This window comes from Schistocerca nitens, chromosome 12 (genome assembly GCF_023898315.1).
Source record: "Schistocerca nitens isolate TAMUIC-IGC-003100 chromosome 12, iqSchNite1.1, whole genome shotgun sequence".
Lineage (NCBI taxonomy): Eukaryota > Metazoa > Arthropoda > Insecta > Orthoptera > Acrididae > Schistocerca > Schistocerca nitens.
The window spans coordinates 153134682-153155530 of NC_064625.1; the positions used below are offsets into that span (position 1 = coordinate 153134682).

General features: G+C 38.4%; 1 protein-coding gene across 1 annotated transcript in view; it reads left to right on the plus strand.

Annotated features, from left to right (window-relative positions):
* The window catches only part of LOC126215023 (cullin-2-like), a 128986-nt gene that overhangs the window by 31903 nt on the left and 76234 nt on the right, over positions 1-20849 (plus strand). The window contains exons 3-5 of the mRNA XM_049941645.1: positions 1485-1634; positions 12689-12912; positions 17812-18019. Of these exons, the coding sequence (XP_049797602.1) occupies positions 1485-1634; positions 12689-12912; positions 17812-18019 (582 nt within the window). The remainder of the gene's footprint in view (positions 1-1484; positions 1635-12688; positions 12913-17811; positions 18020-20849) is intronic.

Here is a 20849-nt window from a genome sequence, read left to right on the forward strand (position 1 = left end):
ATGCAAGTGTACTAAATTTCTGTTTTTAGCACACACAAGTTTTTAAGAATTACTTTCTGGCACTCAGTTGCAAAACTAAACCATCAAATTACCTGGAGCTGAATTAGAGGTTACACTAGTTGTTTGTGTAATTATTTAACATTTATTGTCTCCTTTGAAATCCCTCACGTAAACCGCAAATGTCAAATTACATGAAGATTTACGGACTGAAAATTCATTCTTATAACTGCCATTCTTCAGTGTTACCGCATTAAGAACACACAAGAAATAAAGACAGTATGAATAATAAAAATCTGAAAACATACATGTCTTTTGAAACATCATGATGTCACAGTCGACATTCTCGCGCGCGCGCGCACACACACACACACACAAAGCAGTAAAATGGAAGCTGTAACATAAGCCTTACACACTCTTTCTACTTACCTGTTCACACATTTATTATTAGAAACATTATATTTATGTTAGTAAATTCCTTAAAGATCTCAGTCCTCATTTTGATGGCTGTGTGGGTGTTCTTTACTCTTCTCTTATTTGTAAGTTCAGTGCATTGGCCAGTCAGGAAACTACTTGTGCCCTGATTTCGATCATAGCAATAGTTGCAACGTATGAAGAGAGTGTGTGAGAAAATTATGTTCAATTTCTTCATACTGTCTGTGTCTCGCCATGTACAGTCGTGTCCACTGTCAAAGTCTTAGTTTGCTATTTACACACATCGTTGTTCAATATCACTGAGCTTCTTTGAGGGAATCATTCCTTTAGAGATGGAAATATGTTCCATTCCACTCTTGCTCAAAATTAAATTCTCCAGTTTTGCTTTTTTTTCATTCATAAATATTTGTTTTTATTTTCTGATTCCCACTACCAACATCACTAGCTTTCTTAGCTCAAACATTAAGTAAATTAGCCATAGTGCAGCCACTACCAGAACAACACGAACAGCCTTTTACTGCCACAAAAATATGGTTGCGCCCTGTCAGTTTGTCAGATACGTGTTCTGCTTGATGGCAGAATGTTGAAATCTTGCACTTCAAAGCAAACTTCATTTGCTTTTTGTTATTAAAAATACTGTGTGCAGAATTGAAATTTTGTACCTATCAGTGTTCATTTCAATAGAACACATGACAGTGATTATTTGTGGTAGATTTTAGTTAATACAAATAGATTTTAGTTAATAATAAAGGAGCAACATGTGATAGCATCCCTAATGATATTTCTGCACAATAATAGTATCCACAGGCACAACTATCACAGATGTGACGTCCATAGTGAGTGTAACAATATTTGTTGTGATGTAACGTGATAACGCCCTAGGGGGCAAACTTGTCGATTGGTAATAGTGAAATAAATTGTTTATTTTGAAACAAAAGAACAGGCTGCACTGGAAAATGACTTCTTCTAACAAATTTAAATAAAAAAAATTAAATACTAATGTGGCTAAGTTTATATGAGTTGGCTGATAAGTGAATAATAATTGCTTTCAGGCATGGGAATTTTACAATACGGGCGTGAGTTACTTAAACCAGCTGTTTCGATACCTGAACCAGCAACATATCCAGAAGAGGCGTGCAGTTGAGCCGGATCTCATGTATTCCTCTGATGCCGACCTCACACAGCTGGAGTGTCCGCTGGAGGTCAGTAGGTTGGTTGGCTTTTAACATTTGTGCTATTTACCTGTCCCTAACACCATAACACACAGAATTTCTGTTTGGTGTGCTGCTTTAGATGTGGGGTAAATGTAAGTTAATGTGTATGCGTGTAGAAACATTGCTTTAATATTCGAATGTAACATTAATGGTATGTTGCTAGACTCTATCTTGTCGATTACGAAACAAGGTATAGTGTTATGAAATTATGTGAATGGAATGAGCACCTGAAGTCAGTTGTAGGAAAGGAAATGCTTATTATGTCTCGATATGTGTTATGCGGACATTGTTTTCGTGTTAATCTCCATCCTGGAACCTCGTCCATATCCTTTATTCACAGTTGCGCCCAAATTGAATACTTTTGTTAAAATACCAATAATTACCAAGTTGTACTTCATAATGTGGATTCACTGTTATTAATTGTATTCAGGTAATGCATATGAGATCTGCTCACTACATTATCTCACACATCAGTACATTCCTGCTGCTATCCATCTTATTCCCATTATCCTCCCTTATTATTTTTTACTCCTATGGAAGCACATTATTACAGAGCCTCCATCCATCCAACCACCCAGCGGCGGCCAGCACACTCGGCCCACACCCAGTGTTTATACTCGACAGGTGGTCTCAGCTCTCTGAGACTGCAGGTAGGTGTGTGTGTGTGTGTGTGTGTGTGTGTGTGTGTGTGTGTCTACTGCTGACAAAGGCCTTAATGGCCGAAAGCTTTACTGGTGTGAATCTTTTTATTGTGCCTATCGCGACTCAGCATCTCCGCTATATGGTGAGTAGCAACTTTCCTTCTCTAGTATTGTTATTAATAGTACCTATATCACTACTTGAGTACAATATTAATTCTTTTCTGTCCTGTTTGTCCAGCAGTGATTGGTTTAAACAGTTGTATGTAATCCTCTCCCTTCCTCACACTCCCTTTGGTTCATCCAATAGCTCATCTCTCAGCTTTTGCCCATCTTGGAATCTGACTAACTGTATCATCTTTCGTTCTTTGTTATGTTCACATTTACTGTTACTATATTCGGTCACCATTATTCTTAAGATAAACCTTTGAATTCTGATTATGATTCGCATTAGTTGAATTTCTATCTTGGCACGAGTGTGAATACTCTCCCAAATGTCCTTTCTGTGTTACCTGTATTTTATTTTCATTTGGTATCACACTGCTAGTTGGATTTCCATTGATTTCCTTATCCCTGTTACATCCTTTGGGAGGCTGCAATTGCTTTTTATTCTCATTTTCCATCTTTTGTTGCATTTTTGTTATAATCTGATATTGCTGACACTTTAGTGCTTTCTCCTTGTAATAGCTTCTCCTTTATATTAAAAAATAGCCTACTGGTACCCACTTCCTCTAATCATATTCCCATATTGGCACATCCCCATATTTTAATTTGATTAAATGCCACACTAAAAATTGTCAGAAACCTACACACTCTGGCTGGTAAGGTGTGTAAACATGCAGCTCCAACCTTAGCTTACACTGAGCTCCTTCTGACCAATAATTAATTTTAAACTGTCTCTCCAATTCACTATAGATCAGGGGTTTTCAAACTGTGCATGGTGGCTGCCAGGGATGTCACGGCTGTACAATAGGGGCACCACGGTGGTTTTATAAAAATAATAGTTTGGTTTATTGGTTTTCTGAGTAAGCAAACAATGTGTGCTGTATTAGTGGTATCTGGTGGACCTACAAGTAACTATCAATACTATAGCACCTTATAGATGGCAGTCTAGTATTATGAAAGGAAGAGTTGGATGATAAAGATACTGGTTACTTTCTCTCTGCTCTTTGCACAGTTTTATAAGACCATGTTTTTCGGTTGAGTGAAGGATGGAAGTCTGTGTTTGTGGCTCATTTAACCGAACTCGGAGATTACTTTCTGAAGTATTTTCCAGAAGTTGATTGCTTTGCAACATTTAGCAGACATCAACAGGAAAAACAGATCACAAAAGAATATGAAGAAAGATGTGAGTCACAATTCCCAAGTTTTGCTGAGATGTGAAGAGCTGCTGATGAAGAAGCAGTCTCATCCTTCCCATTGATTTTGTTGCAAGAATAAGATTTAATAACACCATATTGACTAAAATGGGTTATGTCGGCAGTTAATTAAAAAAAAACAACTCTTATTAATTTTTTGGAAACGTAGGATTATTTACCCTACATTTCAAGTGGCTGTGGGTGTTTATGTTCAAAATTCATCACAATGTAACATCCCCAGTGGAGTGCTTCACCCTCTAAATGACTATTTACAAAGTGAATCCTCCACAGATCATTCAGGAAAGGCTCCCTTAAAGTGTTTAAGTAAAATTATGGGATGTTCCTCCATTCGACTTAAATGTGGAGAATCCGTGCACTACACTTTTCCCTACTCAAACTTTATTTCCTCCCATAGACTCTCTTTGTGTTCCAGTATATATTTTTTGACTTACACCTTCTTATATTTAAGTTTTATTGCCAGGCCAATTGCATCACTCCCAGTCAACAACTGAATAAAATGCTCTGTAAGGTTCTTACCAATTTTATTATCTTCTGGATTCATTAATGATTGTACTAAATGTCCTACACACTCAGATGCCATAAAATGAGCATCAGTTTTTCTTTTATCAAAGTTTTCAACTTCATTGAGTCATCCTTGAGTTATATCCGTATCACGGTCTCTCTTGCCTAGTCTAACCGTGTTCTTCTCACCAATATGTAAAGGAGAGCATATAGAGGAGACGTTGAGTCACAGACAGGCACAGTGAAAAAAGACTGCTAAAATTTTAAAACTTTCACACAAAGTCTTTCCTCTGCAATAGAAAACAAACACTCTCTCACTTGGGGGAGGACTTTGAAAGCTTTAATATTTTAGCAGCAGTCTTTTTAATTGTGTGTTTCTGCGACTCAATGCCTCCTCTATACGGTGATTCATATCGTTATTATTCCATGCTGGACTTCGCATTATGTGACTTCTTCACTGTCAGTCTTGCTGTTATGCCAACTGAAATATATCACAGTCAACTTGTCTTAACGGTTTTCGGCCATAAATCGTGAATTTGCTCCACTTCTTTGAAAATTGTATCTTCAATAGTTTCCAATCACACTTCAAAACTTTACCATTTGTAGTAATATTGTCTACTTGTATATCTTCTTAGACAGCTTGACCCTCCATCTGAGTCTTAGTGTCTTCTAGGCACGGCTCGAGACTCTCAAACCTAGTATTTACATAACCCTTCTGGAACCTGAATGTTTTCTGGAGGAAGGAAAATTTTTCTTTGTGTGGCAATGCTCTTGGGTGATTTTTTAAAATGATTTTAGATGCAAGAGTTACACAAAAATATGTACCCAATTTTAAAACGTACTCTGTACACTCGGCTTCATTTTGTGGACTGAAATAACTAATTATGAAATATTTTATTTTGTAATAAATAGAAAAATAATCATTCAGTAATTACCGTGCAAAATAGCAAACCAACCAAATCCATATATTCTGGTGGTCACAAGCTGCTGTGCACTGCTACACTGACTTGCTTAATATTTTCGTAGTGATGCCCAGCAGTTTGCAGCACATTCACAGATGTGTACCTCAGGTTTCAATTGGAGCTAAAACATAGTAAAAGTTAGTGTGCACAATTGTAGCCAGAGGATCTGAAAGGATTTAAGTTTGAAATTGATCCATTCTACTTTGAAATGTATGAAATTGCCCTCGGTGGCACTCAACCACATGAAATATTAGCTTCCCTGCTTTGCCTTCGTCAACAACTGCCATTAGCAATATTTGGTAACTTTGTAGTCTCGTAAAATTAATTAATCTAACAGAACACTAAATTTTTGAAACTACACATGGGAGTACAGTCAGTTCTCAATTGCAGTCATACAGTGCTTACTGTACACAGATCATACATTTACTTTGTTCCGGTACACTGCCAATCCTGTAAATGAAATAGAACCCACCGGTTGATAATTCTGGAACAGGTCCCTACGGTTGTCGTCGTAGCGACTGCACTGCTCGACGATGGTGCCCGTGATGACAGCCCGTGGCAGCAGGACCCCCGAGTGCAGCCACCGAAATGTGTAGCAGTTGACACGACGTATAGGAGTTGTAGGTAAAGTTGCAATCTCGGCACGCCCAAGTTTCGTTACCGAATAGGAGAAGATAGGTGCACTTCTTTTTTTATGTACTTCCTCACAAGTTGTGCTGTCTTATCTGTTCTTTTCTTCCCCGCTCTGTTTTCTTTCTTCTATCGGTGCACTGCATTTCCGTTATGTTACTCTAAAGGAAAAAATATTCTCTTTCTGTTATTCTCTATTTCATTCGATGTTTTGTTCAAATTTGCATATTAAAGCTTTCTCCTTTCACCACACCTTCTTCTTCAAAACATTTAGTGTAAAAGCAAGATCTTAACATGGCCACAAAAGAGCTCTTATTGACTCTTGTTTACATCTGTTGCTTTATTCCAAAGGACTGAAAATGTACTTCAGACGGGGGAAAATCCACACTGGAATATCAACAGTATTATGAAAAGGATAGAGTGCTACTCATTATTAAGATGACACACTGAGTAGCAATCTATATTTTTCGTAATAATGTTGAAAATACACTTGTTTGTAGAATGAGATTTTCACTCTGCAGCGGAGTGTGCGCTGATATGAAACTTCCTGGCAGATTAAAACTGTGTGCCCGACCGAGACTCGAACTCGGGACCTTTGCCTTTCGCGGGCAAGTGCTCTACCACTGAGCTGGGGGATGTTTCCAGAATGAGATTTTCACTCTGCAGCGGAGTGTGCGCTGTGGCTAAGCCATGTCTCCGCTATATCCTTTCTTTCAGGAGTGCTAGTTCTGCAGGTTCGCAGGAGAGCTTCTGTAAAGTTTGGAAGGTAGGAGACGAGATACTGGCAGAAGTAAAGCTGTGAGTACCGGGCGTGAGTCGTGCTTCGGTAGCTCAGTGGTAGAGCACTTGCCCGCGAAAGGCAAAGGTCCCGAGTTCGAGTCTCGGTCGGGCACACAGTTTTAATCTGCCAGGAAGTTTCACACTTGTTTGTATTTGGTTTTTTGGACTTCCAGTGCAAAGTTCTTAATGAACATCGCCACATGCTCATTACTTCTTGACCCTCACAACTGTGGGTACTCTTCCCTACATAAATTTCTTTTTAGTCCATTTCTTCAAAATGCGTGAGACTTGAGATGTTAGAGAAAAAACAGTGGCCTGTTGCATTTATTTCAAAGTTTGAACAAAACTATTACAAGAATCGTGTACCATCCATCACGTCAGTAATTAAAACTTCCCACTGTTTCAATTAAATTTCTCTTTCTATTATGGTAGTCAATACTGACAAGCAGAGATCCCAGTGTTGGGATTGATATTTTGAAACCATCTGTTTGGTATTGTAGGTATCGCACTCTGCAGCCATTGAGCCTGGTGATCTCTCATTTCCAAATAATTGATGAAAAAAATCGGAAATTCCCATGAGGCTCTACAGTTTTAAAAAGAGAGATGTTACACAGATGGGTTGCAAAGTATAGTGTAGTACAAGCCTTATAGGTAGGAGATTGTGGGTTCAAATCTCATTAGCTGCTTTGAATTTTTTTATTTTTAAATCATTATCAAAACGACTTTGATCATTATTTTTATTCAGTTAAGAGGTTTAAATGTATTTTTTTATTTCCATGCCTTTTACATGTCTTATTGATCACTGATCTAACTTTTCCAGTTCTCATTTTTTTCTTCCTATAATTCTTTTTCCACTTGGAATCTTTGTGCATGTGATTTTAATTATTTACATGCAGTAAGATCAATTTCATTTCTTCTGTTTCATCATAATACATTTTAGTTTTTGATAATGCATTCATTATTTCTATCCCTCATTTTGCTTGAATTTGATTTTTCTTATAGAGTAATCCCTTCTTTCGTTCAAATCTTCATCTGCGTTATTTTGTCCTTAGTGCAATAAGAATTTATGATTTAAATGCTTATACGATGATACCGACCAAGATGATGTACTTCTTTTAACAAAAATTACATTCTGATGCCATTGCATATATAAATAGATTATTTTGTCTGTTGCTTTTAATCAATAGGCTGGCATTTTTAGATGTTTAAATATTTTGATAAATACATAAAAATAATTATATAATTAAATTCAGGTTCACAAAGATTCGAACTGGGAAAAAGAATGAGAGAAAGAAGAAATGAGCAAAATTGAAAAAGTTACTGTGGTGATGAAAATAAAGCAAGAAAGGAATAAAAATTTTAAAAAATACAATCAAATCCATTAATTGAATGAAAATAATTATCAAAGGCATTTCGATAAACATTTAAAGGTGAAAAAATTTCAAAGTACAGTAGAACCCCTCTAATCCGACCTCGGATGATCCGTCACTCCGGTTAGTCCGACCATGCTCAGGCTCGCGAGCCTGTGCCGACTTATCACTGACTGGACGCCTGTCGGGCCATTGTTGCGGAGTCTATTGCTGTGCATATTGTTATACTGTACGTTATTGTGCAGTTTTATCCTTTGTTGGAATTAAAAAATGTTGTTCTTTGCTTTATTCCGTGTTCTCTACAGTACTTATTACTGTAGATTCATTGTGTGTACACTTGTCTGTTTTTCAACATGTATGGATCCAAACATAAACATGTAACTCTTTCACTAAATGAAAAATTAACAGTGCTACAAAGACTGGCAGAAGGAACTGAATGTAGGTGTTAACGACAGTTAAGGATTGGAGGAAGAATCGGAGAGACATTGAATCCTATACAATTACGATTGACGGTGAAAACACTCTGAAGAATTTCAAAACATTAAAAAAGCCTAAACTTGAACTGCTTGATAACGCATTGTGGATGTGGTTTTGTCAAGAAAGAAGGAAAGGAACTCCAATATCCGGACCAATTCCCAAAGAGAAAGCTATAGTTTTGCACAAAAAACTGGAAGCTGAAAGTAAGTTTGCTGCCAGTGATGGCTGGATTAATCGCTGGAAAACTTGTCATGGTGTCAGATTTGTTTCTATTTCCAGTGAAATCTCCCGATGCCGCAGCTGCTAAGGAGTTTTCTGTTAAGTTGCAAGAAATTGTAGAAGAAAATGAACTGTTACCGTGCCAAGTGTATAACATCGACGAGACAGGGATGAACTTTAAAATGTTGCCAACAAAAATGCTCGCAGCTTCAAATGAAGCCGTGGTAGGAACAAAACTTATAAAGGATAGAATAACAGTCATTCCTTGTAGCGACACGGATGGTACCCACAAGCTCCCCTTGCTCGTCATTGGCAAATCTAAGAAGCCAAGGGCATTCAAAATATAAACTTATCTTTCTTGCCGGTTTATTACCGCTATCAAAAATCTGCTCGGATGGACTGCAACCTTTTCAATCCTGGTTTTTCGACAAGTTTGTCCCATCGGTCGAAAAAGACTCGAAGCAAAAAAAAATCTGCCTGTTCGTGCTCTACTGCTGTTGGATAACGCACCATCACATCCACCTGAGGGGACATAAAAGCTCTCTTTCTGCCTCCTAATGTGACCTCACTCGTCCAACCAATGAATTAAGGCATTATCGAATGGTTAAAAAGGCGATATCGCAGAAAGTATATCAGCTCAATCTTGGAAAAATCTGAAGGAGGTCATAACTTATTTGAGGCAATGAAATCCCTGAACATCAGAGATGCAATCTACACAATCGCTGCAGCATGGGATGAACTGAAACCTGACACACTGTGGAAATCGTGATGTAAGCTTTGGCCACAAGTTATGACTGAAAATGAGCATACTGAAGATGAGCGAAACGACGACACACTGGAAATTGTTAAAGATGTACAAACTCTGGAGCCGAACGTCCCTGCCAATGTAGTTGAAGAGTGGATCAACGAATGTGATAAGGACTGTGACACTTTTGAAGAGGTCAAGGACGACCAGATTGTTGCCGCTGTTAGCCAGGAAACTGTGAATGAGGACTCGGACGGCGAAGACGAACCCCCCCACCCGGATTTCACACAACAATGCAAAAAACGCTTTTGACATCGTCCTTCAATACATCGAGCAGAATCCAACTTCAACTCCAATGGACGTTTTGTGGATAAAAAAATGGAGGGACACTGCAACTAAATCTAGAATAATATCTGCTAAACAAAAATGTATCACTGACTTTTTTTCCGAGTAATTTGTTTTCGTTTTTACTGTAAAAACAATGCATACAGTATAATCATTTCTTAGTTTATACAGATAGTAGTTTATTTCTTTGTAAAAAATTTCTTTTTTATATACAGTGCAATAAACATTTTTTAGTTTACAGTATATATCGTTTATACATTATTAAGTACAGTACAGTACTGTAATTTGTTTGTCGTTTTTCCTTTTAAAACCAATTCATATTATAGTGTGTGTAGACATTTTTTAGTTAATATATTGTTTAACACTGTGTAAAAAACATCTTTTTATATTACTGCAGATGTGTTTTAGTTCTTAAATCATTTAATTTTTTGTAATAAATGTCTTTTTATATTTTTTGCAATAAATATTAGATTTTTCGGATAATCCGACCTTTTTTTCGGTCCGACCATGGTCCCAGTCCCGAAGGCGACGGATTGGGGGGGGGGGGGGTTCTGCTGTACTTCATAAGATTCAAATCCATAACCTCACGCATATAGGGCTTCTACTATAACTATTGTGCTACACAACCATATAATATAATATTTCTTTTTTAAAACTGTAGAGCATTATGTGGCATTATGAAATTTTTTTTTCCATTGATTACTTGAAAATGAGGACCTACCAGAGTGAATGGTTGCATGGTGTAATATCTGGGACCTTAATATACATACTGTGTAGATATAACAACGAAAATCATCAATTATTGATGATATAATGTAAATGGATAGATAAAAAAATCTACTCACTAAGTAGTGGAAGGGGAACACACACACACACACACACACACACACACACACAAATGATATAATGTAAATGGATAGATAAAAAAATCTACTCACTAAGTAGTGGAAGGGGAACACACACACACACACACACACACACACACACACACACACACACAAAAGGGTTTAACTTTTACAAACTTTCGGAGCCAGTGGCTCCTTCGTCTGGTGGAAGAGTTGAAGGGGAAGGAAGAGGGGCAAAGGAAAAGGACTGGTGATGTTTAGGGAAAGGCGTACAGTTCTGAAAAGTCACCCAAAATCCCCAGTCGGGGAAGACTTACCGGACGGTATGAGAAGGAAAGACTGCACAGGATGAGATTTGAAAACCTGAGAGCTTAAAGGTGGTAGGAAGGGTAATATGCTAGACAGAGATTACTACTAAAACATCATGCACAAATTAATAAGAGTGAAAAGCTAAGTGCATTATATGTAACAGAAATGGGAAGGGGGATGGCAAAAAATAGACAGGCCAGAAAATGAAAGATGTAGAAAACTAAACTGGAGTTAAGAAAGGAGTAGTTACTGTGAAGAAATGCTGATACGGAAGGAATTAACTAAATTAAGGCCAGGTGGATGGCGAGAACCGAAGACATGTTGTAGTGCTAGTTTCCACCTGAGGAGTTCCGTGAAACTGGTGTCTGGGGGAAGAATCCAGCTACACACTCCTGTCCACAGGAGACCTGCTAACAAACAACAGTACTTACATTTTGACAATTGCCATCCTTTCCATGTCAAATGTTCACTCCCATACAGCCTTGGCATTTGGCACAAACATATTTGTTCGGATGTAGACTCTTTATGGAGATGCACCACCATTCTCACTTCAGCCTTCTCTGGACATAACTATCGCAACAGCCTAGTTCAAAAGCAGATTTCTCTGGCCATCACATCCAATCCTGGTACTGCTGAACCTTCCAAAATAAAACTTCGAAGTACACCACTTGTCACCCAGTATTATAGTGGTCTCGAATGTATTAATCAGCTGCTTCGACAAAACTATGACTTCCTAAAATCGTGGCCTGAAATGAGATCCATTCTGTCGTGAGATTTTGCCCATCATGCCTAGAATAGCTTTTCGTTGCCCCTCTTCCTTTGCCTTCAACTCTTCTGCCAGGAGGAGGAGCCACTGGCTCCGAAAGCTTGCAAAAGTTATACACGTTTGTCTGTTTGTTCCCCTGCTACCACTTGATGAGTAGATTTTTTATCTATCCATTTACGTTATACTATATAGATAGTCAAAAAGTCTATCCCACTGCTGAGGACCTCCCCTTGTGAAGTCATTATATATTTTTGCTAGATGTGTCTTGAAAAATGAGAACTGCTTGTAGGCTGTGGGAAATGCTATTGATTTTGGTTACTTGGCTATATAAAATGAAAGTTAACATTTGTCACATTTAGTATGAATACCAGTGCTCACCATTTTAAGACTATAAAGATAAGAGTAAAGGAATTTTGAAATTGTTAATAATATCTGGCAAGTTCATCACTCAGTGTGACAAAATTTATGTGCTAATTGTTAATGCTTCTGATAACTAAAATATGCCTATTTAAGTGAATAAATCAGTGCCATTTGATAATAATGAGTGTTTTTGGTGCGGAAATGATTTTTGGGAATGTTACCAACATCTTCGTTGCACTATAGAGAAGACAAAGCCTCATTCACCGTGTCAATTCCATGTACGCAGTTTCAGAATTAAAACATATTATGGCCTTTTTGTTTGAAACAAAGCTAGAACTTAACCATAAATCTGTACTTACATAGCTCAGTGAATGGTATATAACTGTTTCTGTTCATATTACTTGGTTACTACCTGTCTGTCAGTAAACACCGTAAAGCACTTTGTAGTGAATAGGGTTAAATTATCTTCCAGAGGGGTCACCAAATTACATTTCAGAGTGGATAACATTTTGTGACGCAATACTTAATTGTAATATTCTGCATAATTCTCTATTACTCTCTGTCATACACTTCCACAGCAATAATTAGTTATTATTATCTTTTGTAAATGTGCGCATCTCTGCACTCAGTTAAACAGAAATGTAATTTATTATTTACTTTAACATAATTCTCAACTGCAGGGTCGCACAAAATGAAATTACATTTTCTCACGATAGGTCGGCGAGTTGGCAATGGAACTGTGGCGCCGAGAGATGATAATATCCACGGAGTCGCGCCTCATCCCGCAGTTGCTGGCAGCGTACGTGGCCGACCGTGACGGCGACGGCCGCAATTCCGACGCACTGGCGGCAGCAGTGCGCTCTCTGGTCGCTGTAGAACAGTTTGCCCCGGCCTCGAATCGCGATTCGCTGCACCTCTATAGGACCATCTTTGAGAAAAGGTACGGGAAAGTCATATTGTGGACACTGGTTTGTCATTAATAGTTACCCTCGACTACTCTTATACTGCTCTCGATCACTCGTCGGGCGGCTGCAGAACAACTTTAGAGAGGTCTGAGATGTTCCCAACCTGCTCAGACTCGAGAGTTCATTTCGAATGGGCCAGTGTGTGTATCCAGCAGAGAGTACGGTGTGGCTGTAAGCCTCTTACGGTATTGCTAATATCTGTACTGACTGCTGTAGGCAGCTGAGAAGAATGTGTGCAGGGGTTGAGGTGGGGAGCAGGAAAACAATCCTTTCCCCACTCACTTCTGCCCCCAGATGCTCACGGTCAGTGATACTGACCATCTGAAATATATGGCCAGTGTCATTGTTTTTCTTTGTTCTCCATTTACGGTCTCCCATTTTCTTTTATATTTTATGTACAACATCATTGTTGAAGGGAAAAATTGTAGTGGATTGCGCATTCAGATATAACACCCAAATTCTAAGCAAGAAACAGGTGAGGAACCCTACCATTGATGATGTTGTAAATGAAGAAAAAAACACTTTTACTGTGGCAAAAAACAGATTTCTGTAGATTAAAACTGTTTGCCAGACTGGTACTTGAATACACAACTTGATACACTCGTTAAGGGTATTGCCCGTGAGAAGCGAGGCTCTGGGTTGGAGTCCTGGTCCACCACAAACTTTTGACATGTTAGGAAGTCTCAAAAACAGCACAAACTCCCCTGCAAAACGAAAGAGTCATTCTGGCATTTCAGTAGTTGCATGGAGAGTACTGGTATTAACAGACTAGTTTTTGATTAAAACTGGAAGAAAGTAGGCATGAGAAGAGAAGGAACAACATTCTCAAAGAATAAAAGAAGTTTGGGCCCAAAGGAAATGCCAGTCAAAACCGAAGAAGCAGAAACAATGGTGATTTATCGTAAACTCGGAAAGTGTTATTCGAAGTAAATTAATAAAACTGTTACTCCAAAAGCTACTACTAGTGTTACACACAACTGAAGAATTTTACTGACATTTTTCCAGAACTATCAGTGCCTTGAAGAAGTGAAATGAATAATGTATTCACATGACTGAACCTCATTGAGTTAGTCACTGTTAGAATATTGATAGGACACACTCTTAGCTCCAGAGTACAATCACACCGTTCAGCTTACTGCTGCATTCCTGCATGCTTGTTCTGCTCAACAGTGGGCAATACTTATGCTTGTGGGGGGGCAAAAATGGCAGTTGCTGTGACTACCAGCAGATGTCCCAGCGAGCATAAGGACTCAGCCATCAAGTGTACAGTTCAGGGGCACAGACCTTTGTCATAGAACAGGATTTTTTTGCCAAAAAAATGGAAACTTTATGTAGTACAATTACTTATATTAAACTGTGGACTTTAATATACCTGGGCCGCTGAAACATGTCACTTCAAGGTCACTCCCCGAGCGCCGAAGAGGTGCCGCGTCTTCTGAACCAGTAACAGCACCGAACAAAAGCCGGTTCTGGCGTTGACGTTACCATGTTGTCGGCTTCCGCGTAAACACTGTATGTTAGTGTGCGAATGCCTACTGTTGTGTTGTGTTACTGCCTCAACTACAGTTTTTGTTTGTTAAACTATCTCACCAAAATGCTTGTCGTTCACCGAGCAACAATCCGTTGCACCGTGGAGTGCCATTAAATAGTCAGGCTTTGGAATTGCTATGGAGGACGCGTGAGTTTTACAAGCAAGAAAAAGAAATTGTTTCTGTTCACGGGCACGCGTCGATTCCTGTCGATAAAGTTTTAGAGCGTACCTCGAAAACGGTAGGACTCGATGAAAGAACAGTTATAAGGAAAGGGTTGCTACTTCAAGACTTACAAGACAGTGAAGTAAACTGTGTGGAAGAAAGCCCCTGTGGGAGAAACAGTGTGCTTTTAAGTTCTCGGGGAAGGGGGGGGGGGGGGGAAGCAGCCTCGTCCTGTTACAGATATTGATTCTTTCCAATCTGATGCAATTCGTTTGCACATATACGGATACTATAGAAGGAAAGAATACCCTACAATAGTGAAGCTGCTAATTTCTGTAAAAGAAAGTTAACTTCTCCCAGAGGGGAAAACATCACTTAAGATGATATTAAAAAGTATGGACTTTTGTTTTAAAAAGTTAGATTGATGAAAACTGTTACTTTAAATAGCTCGTGTTGTTGCAGCTCATACCATTTTCTTACACAAAATTGTAGGAAAGGACATACATTCAGTCATACGATTAGACGAAACCTGGGTCACCGCTGGAGAATCAGTTGAGAAATGCTGGACAGTTGATACTCCGAATAGCAGCGGTCATCATCCGACAGGGAGAGGATCCCAATTAATTGTGGCCCGTGCAGGATCTTCAAACGGCTTTGTGCCTGAAGGACTTTTAGTTTTTCAATCTAAGAAAACTGCTGACTATCATGAGGATATGGACCACACCACGGTTTCTACAGTGGTTTAAAAATTTGTTGCTCCAGTTTAGTGTTCCGACAGTGTTTGTGATGGACAATCCATCATACCATTCCGTGATTTTAGATGAAACTCCCACCACTAGTGACCGTAAAGAAACTATGGTGCAATGGTTGCAGGCGAGAGACATTGCTGCGGACATGAGCATGACAAAGCTATACTTGCTCGTAAAACAAAATAAGCCTGTGACGCCTAAATACGTTGTAGATGAAATTGCAAGCAAACAGGGTCAGTTGGTAATTAGGCTGCCACCTTATCACTGCCATTTCAATCCAGTTTAATTGGTTTGAGTGAACTCGAGGCATACATTGGAAATAACAGTAAGACTATTACTATAACAGACGTGGGAAGACTGCTACATGAAGGTCTTGCTACTGCAGACGCTACCTAATGGAGGAAAAAAGTAGACTATGTTGCTAAACTCATAAGAGAAGTCACAGACTATAGACACCATTATAAATGAAAACAAACAATTAATGATTTCTCTTGATGATGATGATGATGATGATGATGATGATGATGATGATGACGACGAAGACAATGGTTTTGGCACCACTTCCGATGATAGTGAAGGAGAACTGGATGGAATTGCGCCATTGACATTGTAAATTGGCAAGTGTAAATGTTTACAGAATTAATTCTTTCTCTCTGCAGTAGGGTAGGTTATGCATGTTTTGCTTTATTTATTTCTATGGTGTGCATCGGCTTCCTGTTGACTTTATGCCCTAGTTTCCTGCTTCATGTTCTGTAGACCTCCACATCCGGAAAAGGAATCTGTCCATTGCTTTTCATTTCTAGTATGAATTGTATGTTTGTGTGTAAGCTGTTTGAGGGGCTTGTGAAATCTCCATAGTTCTGCTTCCCTATGTGGCGTTATGAGGAATGTGTCGTCTATGTACCGCAGCCAGCAGTGAGTGCGCAGTGACCTGGAATGTAATGCATTTTGTTTGAAGGATTCTGTGAATATGTCAGCTGCTACAGGTAAGAGGGGGGGGGGGGGAGCGTATAGCCATTCCGTATGTTTCCTCATCAAATTTGCTTTGCCAACTAAACAACAAAACACAATCTCCCTAGATCACAAATGACTGGTTGTATTTGCTCCTGTAGGATGTTGATGGTTTCAGCTATAAGCACTTTGGTAAACAAAGATGTTGTGTCAAAGCTGACCGTAAGATCCTTAGTTACTATTTGCCGTTCATGTATAAGCTCGATGAAATGTGTAGGATCCTTAACACGAGACTCGTAGCAACTTCAACACAAGACTCCATATGGCCAATCAGGCAGCATAATTTGTGGACCACATATTTTGTCAGATGATAGGTGGGTGTGTTGATCACATTGACTAGCAGGCTTAAAGGACAGCCTTCCTTGCAGACTTCAGTTGCTCCATTTATTTGTAGTGGCACTAGAATTTTCAGCACAAGCCCCCAGCTGTCGCACCATTGATTCTGGAACTCTTAACCACAGCTTGCGTCTGCCTCACTATCATCACTGTTAAACAAAGTTGCCCAAAAGGGGCAGGTTGATATGGTGGTTCACTCATTTCCGGAATGGACAAAATAATTCTGTATATACAAGACATTTAATATCTATGTTTTTGAATTCTGATACAGCTACTGATTTACAGTGAAGTTTCCTGGAGGGCGTGAATAATTTGAATTTGTCACCTAAGAATATAATTCAAATTTCAACGGATGTCCCAAATATGAACTTGAAGTTATTGCAGATTTGGAAGCATTTCTAATCAGTGAAGAAGAAAATCAACCACAAATGTTTCATTGTGGCACTTGCTCACTTCATGTAGTGAATGGATCTTTCATTTATTTCGTACAGTACACTTCAGAAGAAGATGACAAGCGAAGTGTGGACATTCTCTTTAGTAGATTTCTTGCTCCATAAATGTTCTGCCAGTAAAACACATTCTTTGGTTCAAATTTCCCATTTCCTACATTGTTTTTTGTGTAATGGTTTCAATTTCAATTGTTCATAATCGTAATCCTGAGGTATTTTGTTAAACTGACAATCTTTAAATTTGTGTGATTTATTGTGCCACTAAAATTTACCAGAATTTTTTAGTACTCATTTGGAGAAACTTGCACTTTTGTTTTTTCAAGGTCAGTTGCCCCTTTATGCACCATACAGATATCTAAGTATTTCTGTAAAGTTGTAAGATGGTAAATGGCAGCATCATCTGCAAACAGTCATAAGAGGACTGCTCCGTGGTTTTCTAAACTTTTTTATGTACATTAAGAATTGGTTGAAAACTCCAGGTATAACTTCAGTTTCACTAAGTGACTTCCCTTCACTTAATATAAGCTGTGACCTTTCTGACAGAAAATCTCACATCCAATTGAACAGCTGAGATGATGCACTGTAGGCCTGTAACTAGAACATTTGTGTATCGAGCTCACATTGCTGTTTTTTAGGCTGTTGGAGGCAAGTGCCCAAGTTTACCGGCAGAGGGCTGCCAAGCTCCTGCAGCACGGGGACGCAGCACACTACGTGAAGGCCGTCTCCGCCTTCCTGAGGGAGGAGACGGAACGAGCGCGCCGCCTCCTGCACCAGACATCTGTGTCTCGTTTCCGCCAGCGCTGCGAGCAGCACCTCGTTTCGGACCACCTGCAGTTTCTTCAGGTGCGTATTGTGTTTCAAATTATTAATTAAAACAATTGTAACCATTCCAGCGAGCAATTTCTGTGTGCTTTCACTTAGCAATCTCTACATGTCAAATACAGTTCTATTAATAGTAATAATAAATTACCGTAATTTTCTCTTCTCCTTCTCAATATGACCATTTAATAACTGTGTGTAGTGGAAGTATCTTATTTATTTTTTGCTCTGTCTATATTACTGAAGCACAGTATGCATTCCCATATGCAAGTTGCCTGTATAACGGCTTTCAGGGGCAACAAAAATTTGGTTTTAAATATTTCATGTAATTATTCACAGAATTTAAAAATTTAAGATGCTATCATAATCTACTGATGAAGAGTTATCTTATATTAAAAAGTTTAACACAGACAAGTATTACAGTTATAAACTGTACATTTGTCTCGAGGCAATGTAGTTGACTGTGCCATACGACTGGACTTCATTCTTCCATTGTCTGAGAATGACAGCACTTAGCAACTTACAACAAACTTCACATATAATTTCAAACCTTTAAAAAACTTTTTCTCTCTAAAATGCTCCACAAAATGATGAAAGGAAAAAAGTTTATCACTTATTAAATTTCTACTGTTCGTGCAGTAATACAACAGCGTCAGACATGATGTTTGATTTATTACTACTTCACTATTAACTATACTTCCAAAACAGTATTTACATGTATCACTGAATGTATCTGCAAAATTATGTCATTGTGGAAAACATGGTTAAGGAGATATGGTATCATTAACATTGAAATTAATTAAAAATATCATTTTGCTTAAAATGGGGCACAAATTATCTTGTTTACATCCATCCAGTGCTTCATAATGAGAGCATGTAGTGACTTTCAATGAACTTCAAGCTTAATTTCAAATCTTTCTTAAACTTTTTCTTGCTTATGTGCTTAAAGGCTACATTTAATACATTAACTCATTTGTATAAAGTAACCAGATGTTTTATAGGTGAGAATTTGATGCCTTAAAGCAGGGATCTTCACACATTTTAGCGTATGGGCCACACTAGCTCTTCCATGAAGTCCCATGGGCCAAGACCTGATTTACAGTAGTCTTTTTCTCTTGAGGCCTGATACCCTGGTACTTTCTGGGATTACTTGATACAATTCAGAAGCTTTTGTAATGCTAGCCACTGCAGCCAGCCTTCCTGAGCTGGTACAGCAGTAGTCATTTGCAGTGAACAGCTTATTGTTTGACCTTGAGCTGTGGCCTTGATTTAATTTTATATACTTTACTACAAATAAATATCGTGCATGAAGTTTACTGTAATGCACTTTCGTGAAACCTTGTTACTTCGGTATGTCAATTAACGTCACAGCAAGTAGTCAGAACAAAGTGCAAGCTGCTATGGTATTAGCACTGTGGGATATTTTTCTCAGCATAACATTCTCTGCCACGCAGCAGTGATAGTGGTTACCTCAGTTCTCCCTGCAGTCACCACAGGCACGACTAAAGAAAACTTGGACCGATCGACATTCTGTAGTGTCGAAGTACACATAAATTTTGGTTTCAGGAGTGGAAGGTGATTCAGGTATCTACGGCACCGTGGGTGGGGGTTTCTGTTGGCACTTACGGCCAACTGCCAATGTTATTTCATTACCGTGATGATAGCCGATGTGCATGTTGTGCGTTTTACATATCGTTATAACTACTTCCGACAATGTGAAATGTATAGTGGTGGTGTCTTACGAAGTGTAGAGAAATGAAGTGCTGACCTACAGCACCATCTTGTAGGCAACATGTATGATCTGAAAAGCAAAATATAATGGGAGTAGTGTGTTTTGTGACTACAGTTTCTTAGTGAAGATACAGTGTATGTAACAATGAGTAATTTAAATAAAATTGCATTAAAAACTAATCCAGTGTAATTCTTTACTCAGGATCCAATTCTTTACACAGCTTTGGAAATGGATTTATTTGCAACTTAGCGATTTTTTATAGAGATAAATATTTGAAGTCCTTTTTGCTGTAACTTTGAGTCCCCCCCCCCACACACACACACAGTTTCATCAGTTGCATAAGTTAACACATGTCTTTTGTTCCACTTTTGCCACTATGTATCTGTGAAGATGAGTTTTTGAAGTTGCTGATGATGATTTCCACTAATAAACTTGATCCACAACCACAATTGTAAGTGGGAAATTACAGTTACATAAATCTCATTAATCATAATTACTGTGCTTAATTTCATTATGTGAATTGAATTACGTCACTTAGATATGGTAAATTTTCAGGAAGTCTCATATAATTAATTACGGTCAAAATGTTCAGCCACATTATATATATCATTTAATGTGTACCTTAATTGGTCACAAATTAAAAATGACTGATTGTTGTCTATATTTTGTGTGATTTATTTGGACAGTAATTTTACACTGCTACTTCGCTTCATAAGCATGATTCATTCCAGCATCTTATTTGTAATTAACACTCAGTAAGTGAACACTTTTTCCATAGGAATCCATGTAGAAAAGGTCAGAGTGTTCCATTATGAAAAAAATGGGCACTGAAACAGATTTACAATGCAGTACTGTAATTTTTAATTTATAGTACAGTACATTCTGTTTTATGAGAAAGATATCTAAAGATATTTGTTTATGCATGTGCTTCAAAACTTGTCAGAAAAGAGACAGCTTTTGTAGCACGCATAGCTACTGCCTTACGGGCGTGCGTAATGAATTCGTGTTCATTAACGATGACAAATCAGAATTGCAAGTCATAAACAGATACTGCAAGGGAAAGAATTACCACAATCTTGCAAAATCGTTGCAGCGAATTGCAACATCATCGCGGAAACCAGA